At 44.8% G+C, this 27,286-nt stretch overlaps 1 protein-coding gene across 1 annotated transcript in view; it reads left to right on the top strand.

The window, feature by feature from the left end:
• Positions 1–27,286, top strand: part of eepd1 (endonuclease/exonuclease/phosphatase family domain containing 1) — a 103,734-nt gene that overhangs the window by 61,615 nt on the left and 14,833 nt on the right. The window contains exons 3-5 of the mRNA XM_080203775.1: positions 15,298–15,408; positions 21,360–21,494; positions 24,934–25,060. Coding sequence (XP_080059901.1) covers positions 15,298–15,408; positions 21,360–21,494; positions 24,934–25,060 — 373 coding nt within the window. The remainder of the gene's footprint in view (positions 1–15,297; positions 15,409–21,359; positions 21,495–24,933; positions 25,061–27,286) is intronic.

The following is a 27,286-nucleotide window of genomic DNA, read 5'->3' as shown; positions in this document are numbered from 1 at the left end:
ACCCACCCCCCCACTACCCAGAGTGCCTGCAGAGTGGCAGCAGACTCCCCTACCCCCCCACCAGAGATCCATCTGCTCCCCCCCCCCCCCACCCCCCACCGATACACCCTCACTCCCACTTTTCGCTCCTAGGTTGCTTTCTCTGCTTTCTGTGATTTGACACGGGCCTGCTTTTTCAAATTTTTTGCTAACTGTGCATGCGCAGTTCAGAACTCCGATCGTTCTGGCCGCACTAGGCCCCGCCCTCAGTGCAAGTCAGACTGGAGATGGCTGAGAGCATATGGGGGCGCCTGAAAAGAGATTTCTAAGTTGGATCTGTACTATGCCCAGAATCGACACTGGGAATGAAAATGGTAAAATCATAGAACATAGAACATTACAGTGCAGTACAGGCCCTTCGGCCCTCGATGTTGCGCTGACCAGTGGAACCAATCTAATGACCCTCTAACCTAAACTATTCCAATATCATCCATATGCCTATCCACTGATCATTTGAACGCCCTTAAAGTTGGCGAGTCCACAACTGCTGCAGGCAGGACATTCCACGCCCTTACTGCCCTCTGAGTAAAGAACCTACCTCTGACAACCGTCCTATAATTACCACTCCTTAATTTAAAGCTATGTCCTCTCGTGTTAGCCATCACCATCCGAGGTAAAAGGCTCTCACTATCCACCCTATCTAATCCTCTGATCATCTTGTATGCCTCAATTAAGTCACCCCTTAACCTTCTTCTCTCTAACAAAAACAACCTCAAGTCCCTCAGCCTTTCCTCATAAAACCTTCCCACCATACCAGGCAACATCCTGGTAAATCACCTCTGCACCCTTTCCAATGCTTCCATATCTTTCTTATAATGCGGCGACCAGAACTGTACGCAATATTCCAAGCGCGGCCGCACCAGAGTTTTGTACAGGCCTTAAGTGTCAATTTAGCACGGCCAACCGACTTAACCCGCACATCTAAGTTATAAAGTGTTTAATGAAATTGACAACATTGAGGCAAAAAAAGGTTTTCTTTTTAGTACATTCAGGGGTTGTGGACATCGCTGGCAAGGCCAGCATTTATAATCCGTCCCTTAAAAAAGAGTGGTGGTGAGCCACCATGAACTGCTGATGGTATGGAGTCACCATCGATCAGAAACTTAACGGGAATAGGAGTGTAATAATCCACTTATTGAATGTAGTCAGCAGTGAAAAGAACATGATATACTATTTACAATATCATACCAATTTATATTTATGAAATGCCTTTATCACAGCAAAAATTCATCTAATGGCCTGCTCTGATCCTGCCCTCTTGTTAACTCCAAATAATAATCGCTCTGTAATTGGTAGCTGTGTCTTCATTTGCCTAGGCCACACGCTCCAGAATTGCCTTCTTGCTACTTTGCTGGTACTCGGTGTTCCTTTTCCAGCCAGCACCTGTCAGTCTGCCAAAAGAAAAGCAGAATTTTGAGGTGCACCATAACCACTATTCTCAGGTACCACTACCCAAGCACCCCTTATTCATGTGGAGGTGTGATGGCGAAGATCTATGATCTTCTAACTTGGGGGTTGCCAGGCCAAAACCAATCTCGTCCTCACCCGATGTCCATGCAAGGCTGCTGAGCTTGGCAAGGTGGGGCAGGAATTTATGGTCTTGACGGGTGAGACCGCAAATTCCAGCCCGAAGTCAACAGAGATTTCCTGTTGTCGGACCCTCGCCTGCTCTGATTCGGGACAGGTGAGGTGGTAGAGTTCCAGCCCACAGATCAGAACAATCCTGGCCCCATTGGTTTAGTGGTTTTCTGTATAAAACCCATTGAGGCACTGGAGAAAATTGCATTCTCTCCTTGTATGACTTTCATTTTAAAAATAAGAGCACTAAAAATTGCAAAATTGGGAAAATTATGTACGTGGGAAAAAGCAGTTGTAAGAATGTTAACTGCTAAGTGTACAAACCTGCTTTTATAAGACCAACAAGAGTTTTTTTCACTATAGGTTTAGCAGTGGAGAATAGAGGTTTTGGGTTTGCAGTTAGCCTAAATTAGATGTCACAAATCAAACTGACCTTTCAGACAAATGTAGAGAGATTTTCCCCTGCCAGGGGATCTTAATAAGAACATAAGAAATAGGAGCAGGAGTAGGCCATCCAGCCCCTCGAGCCTGCCCCGCCATTCAGTAAGATCATAGCTGATCTGTCGTGGCTCAGTTCCACATTCCCGCCCTCTCCCCATAACCCTTAATCCCCTTGCCTATCAAAAACCTATCAACCCGCGTCTTAAAAATATTGAGCGAGGCAGCCTCCACCACTTCAACGGGCAGAGAATTCCAGAGATTCACCACCCTTTGAGTGAAGAAGTTCCTCCTCAACTCCGTTCTAAACCGTCCCCCCTTTATCCTGAGGCTGTGTCCTCTAGTCCTAATCTTGCTGTCCATTCCTTTGCCTTTTGTCAGATTGAACTGTGAATCTGGAGCCAGTCTGCATTTACATTCCCAAACAACAGCATCACTGAGAAGGAAAGCAGTTCTGCAAACATGACAATTGCAGTGCAAACTCATCATTAGATGTTCTTGCCGCTCTCCTGTTATCTTTGCAGACAGTATCTCACCCTTTGTACATTAATGACTCATTAAACTTGCCACAAAGTTATGTCTAATAATGAAGAATGCAAGTACCCTTTTGATGATGTGGTAAATCATGAATGATCAAGGTAATCAGCCTCTCATGCCCAGAAAATGAACAATATTAAGTGTGGGGTCACCATCTTCTGATTGTGAATTAATAATGGCAATTTTTAATTTTCTCCCTTAATCCAAATTTTCTAACTGTTCCTGTTCCTGGTTTTGATGGTGAATCTGCCCACTCTAATTCACCCTCCTCAGTGCTCTCTCTATTTATTTCTCAATCCTTAAATCTCATTGGTTAAGGCAGTGAAATGTTTGCCCTGTTGTTCAGACAGATCCCAGATATTCTGTTGCCTTTCCCATGATGTTGTCAGCTCACATATCCAGCAGTTTGGTGGATAACGTTTTAAAAACCTAAATATGCACTAATGAGCCTAACATAGAAAAATGGAAAATAGGCGCTGGCGGAGGCAATTTGGCCCTTCAAGCCTGCTCTGCCATTCATTATGATCATGGCTGATCATCCATCTCAATAGCCTGATTCCATCTTCACCCCCCCATCTCCCCTTCACCCCACATGCTATACCTAACTGTTTCTTGAAAACTTACAATGTTTTGTCCTCAACTACTTACCGTGGTAGCGAATTCCACAGGCTGACCACTCTCTGGCTGAAGATATTTCTCCTCATCTCTGTCTTAAGTGGTCTATCCTGTATCCTCAGACTGTGACCCTTGGTTTTGGACACCCCCACCATTGGGAACATCCTTCTTGCATCAACCCTGCTTAGTCCTGTTAGAATTTTATAAGTTTCTATGCGATTTCCCCCCCTCATTCTTCTGGACTCCAGCGAATACAATCCTAACAGACTCAATCTTTCCTCATACGTTAGTCCTGCCCTTCCAAGAATCAGTCCGTTAAAGCTTCTCTGCATTCCCTCTAGAGCAATAACTGATGGGGCATATCGTGGGATTCCCTACTGCAGCAATTTCAGCAGTATCTTCTGGTTTTGCAATGATTTTGAGGGCAGTTCTACTGTTCATAACCTCTCTTGTGCTGGAGAATTGTAGGGTGACCAATCCCACACTGCTCAATCCCTCAATTACCATTTGGTGATAGGATGCTACTAGAATCCTGCCTCTTGATTTCCAACCACTCTTTTATCTTCTGGGGTTGCATTGACCTCATATTGTTACCAGTTCAGTTTAGTTTGTTCCAAGATTGGAAATTTGTAGTCACAGGTAGAAGACTGCCAAAGGATGAAGTGAGATGGATGCCAGGAATCTATAGAGGAATTGCAAATTTGCTGCCTCTTTTGCACTCTGCTTAATTGCTTGCATTTATTTATTAGCACTCGTGATTTTTTTTATCAAATGCGTTTGTGGGACATGGGTGTCACTGGCTGACCAGCATTTATTGATGTGGGGATGCCGGCGTTGGACTGTGGTAAACACAGTAAGAAGTTCACAACACCAGGTTAAAGTCCAACAGGTTTATTTGGTAGCGAAAGCCACTAGCTTTCGGGCCTCTGGCCCTTCGTCAGGTGAGTTCTATTCACAAACTCAATTTATAAAATAATGGTTGGAATGCGAATCTTTACAGGTAATCAAGTCTTAAAAGGTACAGACAGTGTGAGTGGAGAAAACATTAAGCACAGGTTAAAGAGATGTGTGTTGTCTCCAGACAGGACAGTTAGTGAGATTTTGCAAGCCCAAGCAAGTTGTGGGGGTTACAGATAGTGTGACATGAACCCAAGATAGCCAAGATCCCCACACATGAGGACGGCCTCAACCGTGAGAATGTAGTGTTACAGTCATAACTAGTGTGTAGAGAAAGATCAACTTAACACAAGGTGGGTCCATTCAAAAGTCTGACAGCAGCAGGGAAGAAGCTATTCTTGAGTCAGTTGATATTAGACTTTTGTACCTTTTTCCCAATGGAAGAAGGTGGGAGAGAGAATGTCCGCAATGCGTGGGGTCCTTAATTATGTTGGCTGCTTTGCCGAGGCAGTAGGAAGGGTAGACAGAGTCAATGGATGGGGAGGCTGGTTTGCATGATGGATTGGGCTACATTCACAACCTTTTGTAGTTCCTTATGGTCTTGGTTAGCACTGCTGCCTCACAGTTCGAGGGACCTGGGTTCAATTCCTGGCTTGGGTTACTGTCTGTGTGATGTCTGCACATTCTCCCAGTGTCTGCATGGGTTTCCACCAAGTATTTTGGTTTCCTTCCACAGCCTGAAAGACGTGCTGGTTAGGTGCATTGGCCATGCTAAATTCACCCTCAGTGTACCCGAACAGGCGCCGGAGTGTGGTGACTAGGGGATTTTCACAGTAACTTCATTGGAGTATTAATGTAATCCTACTTTGTGACACTAATAAATAAGCTTGAACTTTAAACCCTTCAGGAACCTTAGTTGCAGCTTTGTTCTTGTTCCTAGTTGCAAATTCATTGTTCAGCTTGTTTTCTTCAAAGCCACTGCTCTAGAATATTCTGTAATGTGATGCTGCTGTTTTTATGGGATGCCTCCAAGAATCCTGAGTTCTTGTGACATCATTCCCAAATGCTTTTAAGTTTTCTGTCAACGAAAGAAGAGGGTTGCACATAAAAAAGTTCTTGTATTTTTAATGATCTGTTCTACTTTGTTACAAGGAGTTATTTTATTGATAAATGTCTTCCCTCTTAGCTGTGTTCCTCTGATGGTTTGGTTGTAAAAAAGGAAGATCCATTAAGAGAAATCTTCCTACAGATTCCTTGAATCCAACTTGTGGCAGTGTTAACTCACTGGTAATAATTCTGTCTCTGGTCAGAGTTTATGGGTTTAAGCTCAATGCCAGAGACTCGAATGCAAAGTCAAAGCTGAGGCTTCACTGCAGTGCTGAGGGAATGTTGCATTTTCAGTTTGGATATAAAAGATCTCATGGCACTGATCAAAGACAGACAGGGGAAACAAGCCAACTTTTATTCTTTATGACCAGCACAACAAAAAACAGATTATCTGGTCATTTATTTTATTGCCATTTGTGAGACTTTGCAGTGTACAAATTTGTATCTGTATTCCATACATTAAAACAGTGCCAATATTTAATTACTCCATTGCCTGTGAAGCACTTTGGGATACACTGATTTCATGAAAGGTGCTATGTAAATGCAAGTTATATATTTTTAACTTTGGCAATGTAGGTCAAGTCACCACCATTTGCATGTTGAAATAAAGAGAACTACTTCATCAGTGGACATTCCTGCCCTAAAAGAAAAGAAAATCTTGCATGTATGTCACCTTTCACAATCCCAGAACATCTCAAAGTGCCAATGAAGTATCTCTGAAATGTAGGCACTGTTGTAACATTGGAAACACAGCACCTAATGTGATGCACCACAAACTTCCTTAGACAATTCTGTGACAAGGGGAGGTGTTGATTGAGAGATAAACATTGGCTTAGACACCAGAGATAACTCTGGTACTTTTCTTTGAAATAGTGCTGTTGGATCTCTTACATCCAGGCACACAGAAGGGATTTTGATTTGGTGTCTCATCTGAAAGATGGCATCTCTGACAGTGCAGCGCTCCCTCAGTACTGCACTGGAGTGTCAGCCTTGAATTTTGTACCTAAGTTACAGAGCAGGCAGCACAGTGGCACACAGTGATTAGAATTGCTGCCTCGCCGTGCCAGGGACCCAGGTTCAATTCTCGGCTTGGATCACCGTCTATGTAAAGTTTGCACATTCTCCCTGTGTTTGCGTGAGTTTCCTCTGAGTGTTGCGGTTTCCTTGCACAGTCCAAAGATGTGCAGGTTAGGTGAATTGGCCGTGCCAAATTCTCCCTCAATGGACCTGAACAGGCACCGGAGCGTAGGAGACTTTCACAGTAACTTCATTGCAGTGTTAATGTAAGACTACTTGTGACTAATAAATAAATAAACTTTAAGACTTAAACCCATAACTTTCTGACTCAGAATTGAGTGGTTCCCAACTGAGCCATGGCTGACACAAGCCGTTTAGAAAGCAGAGAATTTAAATTCCCAGTGCTTCATGCTTGGGTAGAGAGAAATTACATTTTTAAAATTAAAATATGCAGTGTAATCCTTCCTCTTCTGTTCCAGAGGTCTACTGATAGGCCTGAGTCAAAACTTAATGTGGAGATTGGCTTTCTCAGTGAAATGCCCTGTACTGGGTGACAGCAGCAGGTTAGCACCCTGAGTATACCAGTTAGTAGAGAGCTGTTGAGAAACTGACATTTTGCTTTTAGCAAATGCTTAAGTAAAACATTTTAAAATCAATAATTAAGCTTTCATTGGCTGTGGTGAAAGTTGAAAATAAGATTCGGATCAATTTGAGTTCAGTGAGTTTGATTTAATTTTTTTCATTCTAAATTCCTGCTTAATTCAAATTCATAATTGTACAGTTCACATTTCTTAAGACAACAGCATTTGTTGGGGCGGCACGGTGGCATAGTGTGTAGCATTGCTGCCTCACAGCGCCAGGGACTCTGGTTCAATTCCCACTTGGGTGACTGTTGGGTGGAGTTTCCATGTTCTCCCTGTGTCTGCATGGGTTTCCTCCGAGTGCTCCGGTTTCCTCCCACAGTCTAAAGATGTGTGAGTTAGATTGATTGGCCATGTTAAATTTCTCCTCAGTGTTAGGGGGATGTCAAGAATATTAGTAGGGTAAATAGGATTACGAGGATAGGGCCTGGGTGGGATTGTTGTTGGTGCAGAGTAGATAGGCTGAATGGCCTCTTTCTACACTGCAGCTATCCTATGATTTCTTTAAATTTTGAAACAAGGCAATAATTATATTTGAAAGAAGTCCATTCTGTGAAATGAGACTTCTGTTATACTCTGCTTCCACTGAAAGCTTTCCTGCCTACCGGCTAGCATGATTGGGTAGGAAGCCATCAGATATTCATATACCAGATCATGTAATCTGATACTCTGTCTTCTTTCAAAATTAAATAAAAAGCTTTGATGTTTAATGGTCCATGGGGATGTTATCAGCATTTACACTAAGATTTTGGATACGATATGTAACAGGGGCTTTTTAAAAAAAGAGTTTTTAACTCCATCCTTAAAGTTACAAAGCCAATGCTCAGAATGGAGCGGGCAAACCCATTCCTTGCTTGCTCTAAACGCCAAATTCAAAATAAAATTGAATCTAATTCATGGTCCCCATAAAAAGGACAAACGAGATCCATGCTGACAAGATGAGGCAGTGCTTCATCTTAGACTTGATCTGATGTTTGATCTTGGCCAAAAAAATCCAGGAAGCGATCTGTTGCGTAACAGGCACCATTTCACCAAGAACCTGTAGCTGCAGTCAAAATCAGTCAATGTTCAGATTCCTGACAAGTTCCAAAAGCCCATTTGAACCTCCGGTTCTCACTAATGGTTAAATGTGAAACACGGCATGTAGAATGTGCAGCTGACTTGATTTTAATTTGGATGCACTTGTTGTAATTAAGTGATGCTCTTTGGTTTCAATTAAGACTCGCTTCCACCACCATGGCAACATTGGATCATTCCTTTTGATTTATGTGCATGAGACAAAGTGTTGCTGCAAAACTCAAGAGCTTGTCATGGGTTTTCTTGGGGAGGTTTGCGTGGTTCGCAGATGTGCGAACTTTGAGTTGATAAACTTTCTCTAGTGGAAGCATATTAAAAATGTACATGATTGTTAATTAATCTAGAGGCTGCCTTGTCACTGGTTTTAAAGCCACGTTCATGTGGCAAAATCGAAATTACATGGCATGATGGCACAGTGGTTAGCACTGCTGCATCACAGTGCCAGGGACCCAGGTTCTATTCCAGTCTTGGTCACTGTCTGTGTGGTGTCTGCATTTCCTCCCCATGACTGCGTGGGTTTTTTCCGGGTGCTCCGGTTTCCTCCCACAGTCCTCAAAGATGTACGGGTTAGGTTGATTGGCCATGCTAAAATTGACTCTAGTATCAGGGAGATTAGCAGGGTAAATGTGTGGGGTTACGGGAATAGGCCCTGGGTGGGATTGTTATCAGTACAGACTTGATGGGCCGAATGGCATCCTTCTATGATTCTATGTCATTATGAGACATTTGCTGGCCTGGAGTTTCCTGAGGATGGAGAAGGAATAAATTCTGTTGCTCACTTTTGCATGTAGTTGCCCAGGGCTTTGTCAGTGGAGATTTCTAGCAATCGAGTGTCTGATCCTGTGTGGGATGTTCAACGGGAGGAGCTGGAACAAGAACAGAAAATTCTGGAAAAATGCAGCACGTCTGGAAGCATCTGTACAGAGAGAAATAGACTTAACTTTTCGAGTCTACTGTAACCCTTCTTTGGAACTGAAGAGAGCTGTGATGGGTTTTGTGCTGTTGAATAAAGAGGAAGGGTCATGTGAAACAAAAGGGAAGGTCAGGGATAGGTTAGAGAAAGGAGGAGGTAAAATACCATATATATCCTGCAACAAAAGGCAACCAAGTGGTCATGGTTGCCGTAAAGAAACAAAGCATAGATCCCGTGTAGATGTTCATAACAGAATAAAGGTCAACTCAGACTGAAAATAGAAACAAGTTCCAGACTTGCACTTTGGCAAAAACATAATCAAAATTGAGGACAGAATTCATGGTCTGAAATAGTTGTGGAAGAGGACCTGTATTGTCTGTGAGAACATGCAGCAGAGAGCTCCTTCAACAATTAGATTTTTTGATGAGACATTGGTATTCCAAGGCAGGAGTTAAAACATACAAAAGAGGGACTATAAATTACATTATTTTATTTAGTGATTGCAAGCACCCAAAATCAAGTGATAAGTCTTCTCATTTGCTGAGAATTCACCACTTAGTCTGTAGAGGAGACACTCCTCAATAATGTGCACCATTTTTGGTATCTTTTCAGTAAGTGCAAAGGGCTTTGTACTGAGGCCCCACCATTGGCTGCACTAAGGTCCTGGCCTGTCTTGAACCTATTCAGCAAGGATCACAGTCGCCATTGTAGTTCAAAGGCTGCCATTCGACAGATGGGATTTGCCACAAGGGGCATGTTCAGGATCCTCCTGTTTTCCATGTCTTGATCCAAAAGCTGTTGGTGGATCTTGTTCAGGAAGGATGTGTTGTATGGGGTGCTGAGACAGAAGCTGGGCAGTAGGTGGGTTAAACAGGTCAGCTTGGAGTGATAAGTGCGATGCAGTATGAATGGTTTCAACCAGCCTGTGGATTTCCTTCAATTGGTAGGTGTTATTGCATTCAGTTGAGCCTCAACAAGTTGTGTGTGTGATGACCTTTACCAGACCAGTGCACACTATTCCGTTGCAGAGTGTGATAGGGCAAGTGCTGAGGTCCAGAGTGTTGTGGCAACAGCACCCCAGGTAAATCCAGCAATTTTGGTTAGTAAGTTGCTCCTGGCCTTTGCTGCTGTTTCCTTCAAATGTTCCCAGAAGGACAGAGAGTCCTATCTAGAGTCACTCCCAGTAATTTTTTTAATTCATTCGTGGGACAGGTGCATTGCTGGCTGGCCAGCATTTACTGCCCATCCCTAGTTACCCTTGGGGAGGCAGTTGAGAGTCAGCCACATTGTTGTGGAGCTGGAGTCACATGTAGGCCAGACCAAGTAAGGATGGCAGATTTCCTTCCCTAAAGGACCATTAGTGAACTAGATAGGTTTTTCCAACAATCAACAATGGTTTCATTGTCATCGGTAGAGTCTTAATTCCAGATTTTTTTTTACTGAATTCAAATTCCAGCATTAGCTGAGCAGATGTCATCAGCATAGATGAATTTGCAGGATGTGGTTGTTGACAGGTTATTCGCATAGACGTTGAAGAGATTTGGGGCTAACTCTGAACCCTGTTGTAGTCCATTGGCCTATTTTCCCTTTGCAGTTCTCCTTTGCCCAAGGTGGACTCTGAATTGCCTGTTGTGAAGAAATGTTTCAACAACAGTACCAATCCAGCTTGGAAGCATCCTGAACAGCCTTATGAGCAGGCCAGTGTGCCACACTGTAGCCAGGCTGTTGTGAAGTCTAGCAGCATTATGCCTGTCTTCAGGTTCCTTTGGAAGTCAATAACTGTGTAGATAGTCAATGCCAGGACTTGAACACACATGCTTATGGAAAACAGCTTGATTAATATTAAGAATTAAAAAAAGATAATTCAATGCAGGGTTCCCTGGCTCAGCCAGTATCCATTGCTCATCCCTAAGTGCCCTATAGAAGGTGGTAGTGAGTGCCTTCTTGAACGGCTGCAGTGCATGCGGCGTAAGTACACCCACAGTGCTGTTAGGGAGAGAGTTCCAGGATTTTTACCCAGTGACAGTGAAGGAATGGCGATATATTTCCTAGTCAGGACGGTGAGTGGCTTCCAGGTGGTGGTGTTCCTATGCGTCCACTGCCCTTGTCCTTCTAGATAGTAGTGGTTGTCAGTTTGGAAGGTGCAGTCTAAGAAGCCTTGGTGAGTTGCTGCAGCATCTTGTAGATAGTACACACTGCTGCCACTATGCGTTGGTGGTGGAGGGAGTGAATGTTTGTGGATGTGGTGCCAATCAAGTGGCTGCTTTGTCCTGGAGGGTGTTGAGCTTCTTGAGTGTTGTTGGAGCTGCACCCATCAAGGCAAGTATTCCACTTCTGACTTGTGTCTTGTAGATGGTGAGGAGACAGGAGGTGAGTTATTCGCCACAAGATTTCTGGCATCTGACCTGCTCTTGTTGCCACAGTATTTATATGGCTAGTCCAGTTCAGCTTCTGGTCAGTCACCCTTCCAGCGATTTCTGTGCAACATTGGTTTGTATTTGACCCTGTTTAAATAAGATTAATAATCTCTATACAACTTTTGTAATTATCACTTTTATATGGAGGACATTTCCTGGTTTAAGACTGATCTAGATTATATCTGACTGAGCATTTCAGATGCTGCGTCACAGCTACTTTTTGCAGTATGTGACCTGAAAACATATTTGTGTAAACCCGGGGAAGCAACAGAGCTGGTATCTGCAGTTAAGTCTGAGTATTCTGTTTCAGGGAGAATGAGCTGCTGTGCATCCAAGCCCTTGGTTCATACTGATAACAGCAATATTTCAGTTGTTGTATTTTTGCCTCTTGATTTAGAAAGTCATGGGTTTAATCCCAGTGGGTGGCACAGTGGTTAGTACTGCTGCCTTACAGCACCAGGGATCCAGGTTCAATTCCGGCCTTGCACGTTCTCCCCACGTCTGCATAGATTTCCTCCGGGTGCTCTGGTTTCCTCCCACAGTCCAAAGATGTGCGGGGTAGGTTGATTGGCCATGATAAATTGCCCCTTAGTGTCAGGGGATTAGCAGGATAAATGTGTGGGGTTACGAGAATAGGGCCTGCGTGGGGTTGTAGTCTGTGTAGACTTGATGGGCCAAATGGCCGCCTTCTGCACTGTAGGGATTCAATGATTCAAAAATACTCCACTTGAATTCAATATCTATCGGCTGATGCTCCAGTGCAATATGTTGCATTTGCTCTTACAGATGTCGGGTATGACTCTCTTGATTTTTGTTCTCAGTGTTACGGCCGGCGGGAAGGCTGGAATGTTTCCCGCTGGCACTGGCAGTGCTGCTGAGGTGGGATTCCACTTTGACGTAGAAAAATGTACAAGATACAGAACATGTCGACCAGCCTGGCTTCACAGAGATCATGGGTGCTCTGATGTAGCTTTCAGTGATCCTGTCTCCCTCACCTCCCTCCCAATGACAGACATGGCGACCCCACCCCTCCTGCTGACAAGGGGAATAAACCTCAGCACAGAGGGGCATCCAACTCCTGCCACATGCTCCAGTAATGAGGATGACCCAAGCCCCCTCCGCCCCACAATCCAGCCAGAGGCTTCACCCCTCCCTGCTCCACGAGAGAGATGCTCCAATATGGGGTTCCCTCAGGCCACCCCCCCCCCCCACTTTCAGCCTCCACCTTTTGGCAGTGCCAACCTTGCATTGCCCCCTCCCCAGCACTCAGGCAATGACAACCCACCTTGGACTCCAAGTGGGGCAAGGAGGTATGACCTGTGCCCATGTTCCCCTCTGCTGCTACTAAACTGCAGGGGGGGGGCCCAGCAAGTGATCTGGGATTTGTGTGGATCCGGTACCGTGTCCCATGTGTCCTTTGTTTGTCTTCTGAGGAGGTCAGTGTGGTTTTTCTCTGTGGCATGTCGCAGCTGTCAATTGATGAGTTGAGTGTCATATCCTGTTCTTATGAGGGCATCTTGCAGTGTCTGGAGGGGTCTGTTGCCTTCCTCCTCATCTGAGCAAATCCTATATATGGAGTGGGGGGGTGGAATTGTCTGTAGGGGATGGCTTCTTTTATATGTTTAGGGTGGAAGCTGAAGAAGTGGAGCATCGTGAGGTTATCCATGGGTTTGCGGTACAGTGAAGTACTGAGGTGACTGTCCTTGATGGAGATGTGTGTGTCCAAGAATGCAGCCAATTCCAGAGAATAGTCCATGGTGAGTCTGATGGTGGGATGAAACTTGTTGATGTCATCATTATAGTTGATTCAGTAGTTGCTCACCATGAGTTCAAAGGAAGAAAATGTCATTGATGTATCTAGTGTATAGCATCAGTTGAAGGTCCTGTGTGGTGAAAGGTCTTGTTCGAACCCATGCATGAAGATGTTGGCATATTGAGGAGCAAATTTGGTCCCCCATGGCTGGTTCTGTGTGTTTGGTTGAAAAACTGGTTGTTGAAGGTGAAGACATTGTGGTCCAGGATAAAGCAGATGAGTTGTAAAATTGCATCTGGAAACTGGCAGTTGTCGGTGTTGAGTACTGAGGCAGTTGCAGCAATACCATCATCGTGGAGGATGCTGGTGTAGAGCGCTGAAACATCCATTGTGACAAGGAGTGCTCCTGGTTCGACTGCCCCATGTGTACGGAATTGCCAACATTGTCTACCTGATATACTGCAAGAAAGATGTCCCGAGGCATGGTACATTGGGGAGACCACGCAGACGCTACGACATTGGATAAATGAACACCGCTCGACAATCACCAGGCAAGACTATTCTCTTCCTGTTGGGGAACACTTCAGCGGTCACGGGCATTTGGCCTCTGATCTTTGGGTAAGCATTCTCCAAGGCAGCCTTCATGACACACGACAACATAGAGCTGCTGAGCAGAGACCGATAGCCAAATTCCGCACACATGAGGATGGCCTCAACCGGGATCTGGGGTTCATGTCACACTATCTGTAACCCCCACGACTTGCCTGGGCTTGCAAAATCTCACTAACTGTCCTGTCTGGAGACGATACACATCTCTTTAACCTATGCTTAAGCCTGTCTCCACTCACATTGGTTGTACCTTTAAGGCTTGATTACCTGGAAAGATTCACATTCCAATTATTATTTTGTAAATTGAGTTTGTGTCTTTATATGCCCTGTTTGTGAACAGAACTCCCACTTACCTGACAAAGGAGCAACGCTCCAAAAGCTAGTGGCGTTTGCTACCAAGTAAACCTGTTGGACTTTAACCTGGTGTTGTGAGACTTACTGTGTTTACCCCAGTCCAATGCCGGCATCTCCACACCATGACATCCTGATCAGGCCCACTGCAAGGGGTAGGGAGGCTTGAAACAGATTTGACCCCCCAGTAAAAATCCCATATTTTGCCTAAGGCCCAATTCAATGAGTCATGACTATTCCTGCCAGGGCTAGTGGCCCCAGAGAATCGCCCCCATCGTCTTTTGAATCAGAGGTTAAACCAAAGTCTTGTTGATTCTCCCACCCCCGAGGTGGATGTTAAGTAGCCCATGTTGCCATTTGCAAGGGAATTCTCTCTGATTTCCTGGACAATATTTATCCCTCAACCACCGTTACTGAAGGATTATCCAGTCATTTTCTCACTGTTGGTAAGAATTTGGGCGGCACGGTAGCACAGTGGTTAGCACTGCTGCTTCACAGCTCCAGGGACCTGGGTTCGATTCCTGGCTCAGGTCACTCTCTGTGTGGAGTTTGCACATTCTCCTCGTGTCTGCGTGGGTTTCCTCCGGGTGCTCCGGTTTCCTCCCACAGTCCAAAGATGTGCAGGTTAGGTTGATTGGCCATACTAAAACTGCCCCTTAGTGTCCTGGAATGTGTAGGTTAGAGGGATTAGTGGGTAAATGTGTAGGGATATGGGGATAGGGCCTGGGTGGGATTGTGGTCGGTGCAGACTCGATGGGCTGAAGGGCCTGTTTCTGCACTGTAGGGTTCTATGTTCTAATTTGCAGTGCACAGTTTGATTGCCACAATTTCTCCTTTGCAGCACTTAGCACAGCAAACTGCATTGGCATGTCCTGAGGTTGTGGAAAGGCATTTTGCAATAAGTCTTTTTCCTTTTACATATTCATCCATTTATTCATCCATTTGATGAGGTTTATTTGGGATGAATGAAGCATTTCTCCAGGAAATCATTAGAGTTATTTGTAGAGCAACAGCTTGTGGGTAAAATAAAGCCAACTGCTTTTAGTTCAATCTCTTGTATAATGGTACTGCGATTATAGGTCAGAATCTAGGGCAATTGCAGTTCATTGAACAACAATCTCCACTGGTTTATGTAACATGGAGCAGTATTAGCTGTTCTGTGGCAATTTTAATGAGCACTTGGAGGACCTCAACACGAAATGGGGAAGCTCTGATATTTGACCGTTTTTACGAAACTGTTGAAAAATAGTCGCACAGTTTTAACGACAAACAAGTTTTTGTGACCCAATCAAAAATTTTGTTTTGCAGTTTTGTGCAGAGTTGAATCAACCAATGCTGCCAAACGTTCGCAAATGGAAAGGCCCCAGAGGATGTTGGAAGTGTGCTGTCTCTGAGAAACCATCTGTCCAGATGCACAAGGTATGCTGTCTGCAAGCAAGTGGAAACGTTGGCTTAAATATAAACTATTGACCATGCAAAATGCATAATATTTTATTGAAATACCCACTCTTGAATGGGTTAAAAAACAGGCAATCTCACTTGAATATGTAACATTGTTTTCAATCTGTAATTTAGCCATGACAGCAAATCGGCTAAATCAAGGGTCGTTTCTCGTGTGGTTATGCCAGTGATCGACCTAAGCTATCACTTTGGCTCTGATTCACGTTTCATTGAAGTTTCATAGAATCCCTACCATGCAGAAGGAGGCCGTTCAGCCCATCGAGCCTGCACTGACAACAATCCCACCCAGGCTCTATCACTGTAACCCATGTATTTATCCTGCTAATCCCCGACACTAATGGACAATTTGCCACAGCCAATCAGCCTAACCCGCACATCTTTGGAGTGTGGGAGGAATCCAGAGGAAACCCACGCAGACATGGGGAGAATGTGCAAATTCCAAGCAGACAGTGACCCAAGGCTGGAATCAAACCCAGGTCCCTGGTACTGTGGGGCAGCAGTACTAAGCACTGTGCCACCATGTTGCCCTGTTTATACAGCACATACTTCTGACTGGCATTGCCTGTGCGGCTGTAGCAAAGTCTTCTTCTGATGTCCACCTTATTGGCCCCCATTTTATGCTGAAGTAAGGCTTTGTTTCCAACATTATGGTATGAAAAACATATGGTATGTTATGTTTTTTTATGCGCAAGTGCATCTCGCAAGATGATGGATGACCGTGATCCGCTATGGTATTTGTTTTTTATTCTGTCCTCTTCCCTACTCCTGCCATTTTCTGTTTGAAGAACATTGGTTCAGTATGACTAAGGGAAAAAACCATTGGTATTCCAATCTAACCAACGAACATGCTGAATAGTGGCACTTTACACAAATAACTTGCATTTATATAGCATCATTTACATCCTCGGTCTAGCCCAAACTACTTTATTGCCAATTAACCATTTACAAGTGCAGTCGCTTCTCCTGTAGGCAAAAGTGTCAGTCAATTTGTACAAACACAAATGGTTGAAGGATGAGCAGCATCATGAGATATTATTTGTGCACCCTAGAGACAAGCAGGGCCTCAGTCAAATATCTCACCTAATCAACGGCTTTGCCAACACTCAAGCTCTCCTCCTGCACTGTACTGATATAGCAGCCCCTCAGTACAGCAGTTTCCTCTGTGTCTCTCTCAGTCTTCTCCAAAGGACTCATCAAAGCACTTGACACTGGCTTATTACAAGCAGCAACTCCCAATTTTTTCATTCCACTTTCTCACTGACTTTCCCTGCAAGGGCCTGATCTAACCAAACACCTTTCGATTCGACTCAGCCCTCCCACTGCTTGCTCTCTATATTCTGCCAGTAGGTCAATTCTCACTGCACCTCTACACATCTCCCTCCAGAATGTCTGTTCACTTCTGAGCAAGAATCTTGCCATTCATGAATGTACTGTGAATGATGGCACCAACATCATGAACTTAATGGAGACCTGGCTGAGGGTGATGACCCTTTGCACTTTAATGAATCTTTCTCACCTGGCTATATCATCCACTACACCATCAACTTGTCATGGTAACGGTGTGGCACTTATCATCAGATCACACTTTGGATTGACTCCTTACGCCTCTGGGATTCTCTCCTCCTCTCGAGCATCTCACCTTGTTCACTTTTCTCACCTCTCATTCAAAATCATTGTTTTCCCCCACTCTCCCTGCTGCAAAAAAGTATTTTCTGAGATATCGTTACTCAGAGATTTTAATCTCCATCTCAACTCGTAATGCTCTTTAAACTCCTCCTGAGTTCACTTCCCTCATAGTTGAATCTCCTTCAGTATAAATTCCACAACCCATGTTCACGGCCAGCACTTTATTCTTGCCATTTCATGTGGTTTTGCTAATCCCAGCATATCAACTCAAAGCCCTCTCTGATAACTTCCTTGGATCACTCACTAACCACATTCTCTTTCCATCCCCCCCAATCCTACCTCCTCCTGTGTCAGCTCCTGGAAAGGTGTAACTTCCAGAATACTGAGAGGCCTAGATAGAGTGGACTTGGAGAGGATGTTTCCATTAGTGGGAGAGACTAGAGGGCACAACCTCAGAGTGAAGGGATGCACCTTTAAAACTGAGATGAGGAATTTCTTCAGCCAGAGGGTGGTGAATCTGTGGAACTCATTGCCACAGGGCTGTGGAGGTCAAGTCATTGAGTGTCTTTAAGACAGAGATAGATAGCTTATTGATCAATAAGGGGATCAAGGGCTACAGGGTGAAGGCAGGAGAATGGGGATGAGAATCATATTAACCATGATTGAATTCTGGAACAGACTCGATGGGCCAAATGGCCTAATTCTGCTCCAATATCTTATGGTCTTATGGTATCCTTTCATTTACTTAGAATTGTACTTTGAAAATTGGAACTGTCTAGCCTTTGATCCCCCATTCTCCATTGCATTACTACAGCTTCAGATTTGCTCAGATCACCACCACCTTTGATGTCCTAATCTCCATTAAAACCATTAACCTCTCTCACCCTGGTCATTTTGGCAGTAAGTTCCAAATCTCTGCTCCCCTAAGTCCAAAGGATGCAGACTTTAAAGGACATGGTGGACTACTGATTTAGCCATTCATTGGCACATAAGTCTGGGACAAATAAAGCACTGTCGGCTCCTGCTCGCATCTGCTCGAGTTGTTCATATTGGATCATCCTGGAGCGCAAAGGTAACCCCTGGCTTCTTTTCTCTGCTACTGGCTGTCTTCTTAAACCTCTCTGCTCTGTCTCTTCCACCTTCACATCCAACAATCATTGCGAGGAGTTCGTGGACGACCTTGTCGCAAAGTTCACGACAATCCAATCAGCTGCCTCCATCACATCTCTCCAAAGTTTCTACCCTGTATGCAATTTTCTCTAGTTTTTCTCCCAACTCCCCTCATGCCCCCTCCAAGATCAACTTGTTCCTGAGGTCCACCTGCATCATTGACCCTATGCCCACTGAAATGCTGAACATCCAGTTTCTCTTTCTGGTCCTCATGGTAGCTGATATTATTAACAGTTCTTTCTCTCCTTTATCTTCCATCATTACCCCTTTCCTCAAAAAAAAATCAAACTTTGATCTCACCCTCTCTGCACACTGAGTCAGTCCCTTTCTAACCTTTTGACCATCCCTGATTTTAATCACTCCACCCCTGATAAACATCAGTTGCTTGGACTGCAAGCTCTAATAAAACCTTCGTAGGCCTCTTCACCTTGCTTTCCTTTGAGACACTCTGTAAACCTCCTTCTTTGACCAAACTTTTGGTCATCTGATCCTCACCCTTCCCTCTTTAGGTTAATTGCAAGAAAAGTGGTCAATTCATAACTTCAGTGAGTAGGAATTGTATGATTGGTGGTGATTTTCAGAACATAAGAACTAGGAACAGGAGTCGGCCACCTGGCTCCTCGAGCCTGCTCTGCCATTCAATAAGATCATGGCTGATCTTTTCATGGATTCAGCTCCACTTACCCGCCAGCTCATCATAGCTCTTTTAATTCCTTTACTGTTCAAAAATCTATCTATCCTTGCTTTTTTTCCAGGTTGGCAGCCCCTTGTAAATTCCAGGCATGTCCAAAGTCAGGTGAAGCAAAAACAAAATCTCTGATTCACCTTCCCCTATAAAAGGAAAATATGCTTAATGCTGAAAATATATTTGCTGTCAGACAGTACTCCAGCTGATTTCCATTTAATTAAGGATAGTTTTTTGTATGCAGTTAGATTTTTGCTGAACCATAGTCCTCAACCTTACTTTTGATTTGATTTATTATTGTCACATGTATTTGGATACAGTGAAAAGTATTGTTTCTTGCACGCTATACAAAGCATGCCATTCATAGAGTACATAGGGGAGAAGGAAAGGAAAGGGTGCAGAATGTAGTGTTACAGTCATAGCTAGGATGTAGGGAGAACCAGCTTAATATAAAGTTCAAAAATTTAACGGCAGCAGGGAAGAAGCTGGTCTTGAGTCAGTTGGTGCATGATCTCACACTTTTGTATCTTTTTCCCGACGGATAGAAGTAGAAGAGAGTATGTCAGGGTGCATGGGGTCCTCGGGTTATGCTGGCTGCTTTTCTGAGGCAATGGGAAGTGTAGACGGAGTCAATGGATGGGAGGCTGGTTTGCATGATGGACTGGGCTACGTTCACAACTCTGCTGTTTCTTGCGGCCTTGGTCAGGGTAGGAGCCGTACCAAATAATATATCTGGAAAGGATGCTTTCTGTGGTGCATTTGTAAAAGTTGGTGAGAGTCGTACTTAATTTGCTAAGTGATCATCCTTTCTTCATCTGTGAACCAGGGGGCAGGCTCTTCACATCAAAGCCTAGGGGTCAGTTGCGTTTTCCTTACCTTTGCCTGGTTTGAATCCAACCAAATTCATTGGTCTGAAATGGCAGCTTCTTTCAGTCTGCTTGGTCATATGTTCTTGCTGTTTGTTGGGTTGAGATCTGCTTTGTCTCACTGTGCTTAGGGAAACCTTAGTGTTGTTGACCCAGAGTCCAGCTGCCAGGATGTTGTGTGAATGTTTTGACTAACTTCCCCTGGTCACAGCAGGGAATGTGTAGTGATACATATTTCAGGGATTGTTCTCTGTGGTGGCAACTTCGTACATTTGGCAGTGGCTGTTGTAATTTCATGATGCTTGTAGTAACGCTGGCCATTTTTCTGTGCTTTCACTGCCGGTGAATCATAACATTTGGCAATTTGTTTCAGTAATCAAAATTTCGTCAAATCATGTAGAGTATTGGGAGTGTGCTGAGACAGTAATTCCTATCTTGGGTATCACTTAACTTTTATTCAGAAGCTCATCCTTAGGAGACCTTTTTAATAAAAGAAAACTTTTGGGATATCAGTGTTCACTGTGTATTGTCCATTCCTAGTTACCCTGAGAAAGTGTTTGTGAGCTGTTTTTTTCCCAGAACCCCTGCAGTTTGTTTGGTGAACGTGCTCCCACAATGGTGTTAGGCAAGGAGTTCCAAGACTCTGACACCCCCTCCCTCCTCCCCCACCCCAGCAGTGAAGGGACAGTGAGTGACGTATGTCCGAATCACAATGGTGTTTGACTCACAGAATGTGGAGGGGCTGGTGTTCACCTACCCCATTCTCTATTATTTGGCCGTGGTGGTCATGAGTTTAGGAAACTCTATCAAAGGAGCCTACACAAATTTCTGTAGTGCACTGTGTACAGAGTATGTGTCGTAACAATAATACCTCGGTGGTTGTATGATTCTAAATCGGATGAGTAAATTGACTACCCTATTAAGTAATGCAGACCAGAAGGTTCTTGTTATGCTGAGTTAACTGACCTTGGACCTTGCTGCTTAGGGGGTGTTGACATTTGACCGAGAGAAAAAGAAGAAGAAATCAGCCTGTTTTTCCACTCCTGATTGTTTTTCTAGGAAGCAATAGCAGATGGAACTATTATGTTAAGGGCAGGATCTTACTTGGCCATGAAGCATCTTCTCTCTCTAGCTTGTATGCCAACACAGCTGTCCTCTCAATTTGATATAAAAGGTTGAATACTTAAACAAAATGGTAAGGGAGTTTTCTTTGGTGTTCTGGCCAATGTTTATCCTTCAACCATTATTGCAGTCATTATTTAATTTTGTTCGTGAGAGCATGCTGTGTGCAAATTGGCTGCTGCGTTTCCTACATTGCAACAGCAATCGAACTAAATTGCTACAAAGCAGAATTGATTGTCCAGGGGTAATGATTGCTGCTGTGTAGGTGCAAATTATTTTCTGGCTTTCTCAGACTCACAATTGAAGAATCATCACTTGGATGCAGCAATAGAAACTGCCTGTGGAAATGCATCCTTATATAAGAGAGCAAGTTCAGAGAGCAACAATTCGATTCAACTGGTCTCTGTCTGTTGAGATGTATGAACGTTTTGTTTTTTCAGAGTATGGGGTATGCTGGTTATCTCTGGGACAGCAGTGCTGGAGTGGAGCTGAAAACTGCCTACCTTCTGGAGAGCGCGCAAAGCAACGGGAATGGGAAACCCTGCATCTCCAAACCTTATCTTGCACATTTCAAGGTGAATACCTTTTTATTTGTTCAACACCTCTGCTCCTATGGCACTCCGAAAGGATTGTGTTGGCTTCTTAAGTAATTGTGAGCAGCTGTATGGGTTCCACCAGTTCCCTACTTCACCCTGCAAATTAACATCGGACACGGCAGTGCCCGAGGGGGAGGGATCCATTCTAAACTGGGAGCACATGTAGGCACCATGGTTTAATTTTCCAACCATTCCAATTAAAGCAGTCCATAGCTCCAGTGTGCACAATGACTTTCTGGTTGTGCCAACTGGGGAAGGTAACAACAATTGAATCATACAATTCCCACAGTGCAGAAGGTGGCCATTCAGCCCATCGCGTCTGCACCAACAACAATCCCACCCAGGCCCTATCCTTGTAACCCCACTTAATCTCCCTGACCCTAAGGGGCAATCCCAGCCTGACCTGTTCCCTGTAACCTCAAGTATTTACCCTGCTAATCCCCCTAACCTACACATCTTGGGACACTAAGGGACCATTTAGCATGGCCAATGCACCTAATCTACACATCTTTTGGACGGTGGGAGGAAACCAGAGCACTCGGAAAAAATCCACGCAGACACAGGGAGAATGTGCAAACTCCACGTAGCCAGTGACCCAAGACTGGAATTGAACCTGGGTCCCTGGCGCTGTGAGGCAGCAGTGCTAACTACTGTGCCACCCCATTGATACCCATTTCTATTCAGTGTCAAAACAATTTCTTCAAGTAAGATCTGTTTTTTAAAAACAAATTCCCTTGGAATGATTCAGGTTGTGAGGATGGAGGAGATTGTGTATATGCACTGAACTTAGGATTCAAGGATTCCTTGTGGCTGAAGAAGTACTTGGAGTGGGAGGGAGAGGACCCCATTGTCATTGTGGTGGTTGGGTGGATTCAGGAAAACATAAATTCGAAAGCAATGGAACTGTTCAGTCTCAAGGGTGAGGCAGAGAAGTGTTCAAAGTGGTGTCACCGGATCTTCTGTATCCGACTGAGAAAACAAATTGAGCCTTGGTTTAAAATCTCACCCAAAAAGCAACACCTCCCTGGGGGTGGCAGGGTAACATAGTGGTTAGCACTGCTACTTCATAGTGCCAGGGATCCAGGTTTGATTCCCGGCTTGGGTCACTATCTGTGTGGAGCTTGCATGATCTTGTAGTGTCTGCCTGGGTTTCCTTTGGGTGTTCAGTTTCCTGCCAGATTATGAAAGATGTGCTGGTTAGGTGCATTGACCCGAACAGGTGCCAGACTGTAGCAACTAGGGGAGTTTCACAGTAACTTCATTGCCGTGTTAATGTAAGCCTTACTTGTGACTAATAAGTAAACTTTAACTTTAGTGTAAAGGCAAAATACTGCGAATGCTGGAATCTGAAAGAAGAACAGAAAATGCTGGAGAAACTCAGCAGGTCTGACAGCATCTGTGGCTCTATTCTCTCTCCACAGATGCTGTCAGAGTGCGGAGACATAGAATCCCTACAGTCAGAAATAAGCCATTCAGCCCATCAAACCTGCACCGACAACAACCCCATCCAAGCACTATCCCTCTAACCACAATTATTTACTCTGCTAATCTTCCTGACACTAAGGCACAATTTACCATGGCGAATCAACCTAACATGTCCACCTTTGGGCTGTGGGAGGAAACTGGAATACCCGGAGGAAACCCACACAGACACGGGGAGAAAAGTGCAAACTCCACACAGTTACCCAGGGCGCTGTGAGGCAGCAGTGTTAACCACTACGCCACCATACCCCTCCTCATGTGGTTCAGTGTCTTGGATCTCTGAACCCTCTCTCAAGCCCGCCTCTTAACTTTTGACCTCCCAGCTCACGACTATCTCTGGCACGGGGTGGGGGAGGGTTGGTGGAGAGCACACATTTTTCTTTAAGTCTCATGTGAAGAGGCTGTGGGAATTTTCAAGTTCGGAAGGATCTGGGCAACATGCAGGCTGTTTCTCCAGCATTTTCTGATTTATCTCCCGTAAGTGCTGTTCTGAAGCCTCAGCCTCGATTCTGTGTTCAGATTTCTGGCGTAGGATGTGAACACACATCATTCTGACTCAGACTAGAGTATTACCAGCTGAGCTTTTTAAATTCAAAGTTATGAAAAGAGAGATCATGCAAGTCTCCATAAAGTTATTATTCTGTACTTGTACTTATTAAATTTATTATGTCAATTGCAATAAATTCTTTTGGGATTATGCACTGGATTTGTCTTACTGTAATCTCCTTATACAGAAATGTTTATAGAGGTAACCCATTTTCAGTGTTCACCCACTCCCAGCCATTCAAAGGGTTGACAGCCAGGCTTGGATGTATTTCAGGATCTTTTAGCACATGACTTCTCAACTTTCTCTCCCCGTCGCACAGCCTTTAACTGTTTCCAATGCTTCCACAACTAACAAACGAAAGTATTCACAAAAAAAACAAAACACATTGGATGAAATTCTCCCCCAAAAATTCCAAGCACCGAATCACGTAAAAACTGGAGTAAATTCTGCTGTCTTTTTTAGCAGGATTTTCAAAATCTCCCACACTCTGTGCATCACAGAGTGCTCTAGTGTGAATCACGCTGAAAAGCTGGGAGCATGACCCACTGGAGAGCCGGCAACGTAAGGCTGAGCAGACCACTACGCATGTGCCAAGATCGATACATGTGCAGTAGCTCCACCGACAGCCCCGAACCCCCCACCCCGACCCCACAGTCCCAACCCACCCCCCAACCCTAATGGCCAGCCTCGATTGCTGGTCTCCCTCCTTCTGTCACTCTGCTTGAGTGCAGACCAGCAGCGGGAACCCCCCCCCCACCAATCTCCCTCAGAGACCCTGCCCCATTAGGCCCCACCCCTTTGGACTGCCTGATGCCAAGGGGCTAGACTGGCACAGCCAAGCTGCCAGTGCTCAGGGGGCCCGCCTTATCCCCGACCTCCTGGGGGGACCTTCATGGCCTCCCTTCACACCAGCTCCCTAGTGGGGAGGGGGGAGGGCTATTGTGAACCCCGCTGGAGTGAAACGCCCCTGGCCAGGGAGGTGGGGTGGGGGGAGGCTAGTGGGCCCAGAGACTTCATTCCCGGGCCTGCTAATGAAATGCAAATCGCGATTTAAATAATTTATTTAGCTCCGCTCTGATTTCTGGTGTGGAGCTGACTATGCCGGAAATCTGGTGGCTGGAGATGCGCGGAGGCAGTGCTGCCCAACGGGAAGCCCGATACACGGCCTCCGCTGATACCTCCCAGCCTGCCTCACTGCTAGAAGTGCACAGGCAGGCTGGGAGAATCGGCTCCATTTTTTTCATCAAATGCCATTTTTGACTGTTTTCCTTCAGGGATGGCCAGAGTTGTGTCTTGGAGGTTAAGCTGTCGACTCCAGTATGAAATCAGACGGTTGGCCTTAACTGTCCAGTGGCTCCCATTCTATTACTTGTCTGTTTTTCTCAATAGATTGGAACAATCAATGTTACCTTGGTAAATATCCACCTGAAAGGAGCGGTCCCTGGGGAAGAGCGATCTCACACTGACGGCCATTATGTCTCGCTGTTTACAGACACTCTTCAGGAAACCCTGAAAGGTAAAGCACTGCCCTCTTTCCAAAACAAATATCTCCGTCACCTAATCCCTTGGAGTGATTTCTCATGAGGAATCGGGGTTGTGGCACAGCAGCTGTGCAACTGTTATTTTTCTTTCAACTCCCTCCCCTTCTAACCTGAGGACGTTTAGTCATGAAGAGAGACGGTTAGGATTATATCCGTTGGCGTTCAGAAGAGTGAGACGAGTTCTTGTAGGAATGTATAAAATTCTAACAGGACCAGACAGGTAGATTCAGAGAGAATGTTCCCGATGGTGGGGGGAGCCCAGACCTAGGGATCATAGTTTGAGGATAAGGGGTAAACCTTTTAGGACTGAGGTGAGGGGAAATTTCTTCACCTAGAGAGTGGTGAAACTATGGAATTCACTACCACAGAATGTGGTTGTGTATAAAACATGTGATTCCAAGAAGAAATTAGGTATAGTTCTTGAGGCTAAATAAATTGAGGGATATGGGGGGGGAAGCCAGAATCAGGATATTGAATTTAATGATCAGCTATTGAACGGCAGAGCAGGCTCAAAGAGCTGAATTAGACTACTTAGGTTTCTGTTTTCTACGTTTATTTGATTTGATTTATTATTGTCACGTGCATTAACATACAGTGAAAAGTATTGTTTCTTGCGTGCTACACAGACAAAGTGCACTGGAAACGAGAGAATGCAGAATGTAGTATTACAGTGATAGCTAGGGTGTAGAGAAAGACCAACTTACTATAAGGTAGGTCCATTCAAAAGTCTGACGGCAGCAGGGAAGAAGCTGTTCTTGAGTCGGTTGGTACACATCCTCAGACTTTTGTATCTTCTTCCCGACGGAAGAAGATGAAAGCGAGAATTTCCGGGGTGCATGGAGTCCTTAATTGTGCTGACTGTTTTGCCGAGGCAACGGAAAGTGTAGACAGAGTCAGTGGATGGGGAGGCTGGTTTGCATGATGGATTGGGCTACATTCACGACCTTTTATAGTTTATTGCGATCTTGGGCAGAGCAGGAGCCATACCAAGCTGTGATACAACCAGAAAGAATGCATTCCATGGCTCATTTGTAAAAGTTGATGAGAGTCGTAGCTGACATGCCAAATTTCCTTTGTCTGCTGAGAAAGTAGAGGTGTTGATGAACTTTCGTAACTAACAACCAGGACAGGTTGTTGATGATCTGGACACCTAAAAACTTAAAGCTCTCGACCCTTTCTACTTCATCCTTGTAGATGTAGACAGGGGCGTGTTCTCCTTTATGCTTCCTGAAGTCGATGACAATCTCCCTTGTTTTGTTGACATTGAGGGAGAGATTACTGTCCCGCACCAGTTCACCAGATTCTCGATCTCATTCCTATACTGTCTTGTCATTGTTTGAGATCTGACCAATTACAAATCGAATTGGAGGGGAATTTGGCCACACGGTCATAGGTGTGTATAAGGAGTATAGTCGGAGGCTGAGAACACAGCCTTGTGGGGCACCGGCGTTGAGGACGATCGTGGAGGAGGTGTTGTTGCCTGTCCTTGCTGATTGTGGTCCGTGAGTTAGGAAGTTCAGGATCCAGTCGCAGAGGGAGGAGCTGAGGCCCAGGCCACGGAGTTTGGAGATGAGTTTTGTGGAATAACAATGTTGAAGGCTGAGCTGTAGTCAATAAAAAAGAGTCTGGCATAGGTGTCTTTATTATCTAGGTGTTCTTGGGTTGAGTGCAGGGCCAGGGAGACGGCGTCTGCCGTGGACCTGTTGCGGTGGTAGGCAAACTGTAGTGGGTCCAGGAGGCTGGAATGATGACTAGCCTTTCAAAGCACTTCATAATGATGGATGTCAGAGCCACCTGATAGTCATTGGGGTACGCTGCTTGGTTTTCCTTAGGTACTGGGATGGTGGTCGTCTTTTTGAAGCAGATTGTTGTCTCTATGATGCAGAAGTTGGCTCCTATCGATTCCTTTCCATCGTCCAGTACCTCACAGCCGTCCTTTAAGTTCATGGTGAGGAGGATGAAGGCACAAATCTTGCTGCAAGGACACTATGTTACATACATACCGACCAACTCAAGAACAGCTTCTTCCCTGCTGCTGTCAGACTTTTGAATGGACCCACCTTATAGTACGCTGGTCTTTCTCTACACCCTAACTATCATCTGTACATGGGGAATATTTCGGTGGTTTTTAGTTAACTTCAACCAGTAGTTAATATTGTATCAACTTTGAAGAATAATGGCAGAATAGGTCCCAGGCCCAG

Source organism: Carcharhinus amblyrhynchos, chromosome 2 (genome assembly GCF_965287045.1).
Source record: "Carcharhinus amblyrhynchos chromosome 2, sCarAmb.v2.hapA, whole genome shotgun sequence".
Taxonomy (NCBI): domain Eukaryota; kingdom Metazoa; phylum Chordata; class Chondrichthyes; order Carcharhiniformes; family Carcharhinidae; genus Carcharhinus; species Carcharhinus amblyrhynchos.
Note: the sequence above shows the minus strand (reverse complement) of the source record. Positions and strands in the feature narration are given on the sequence as shown.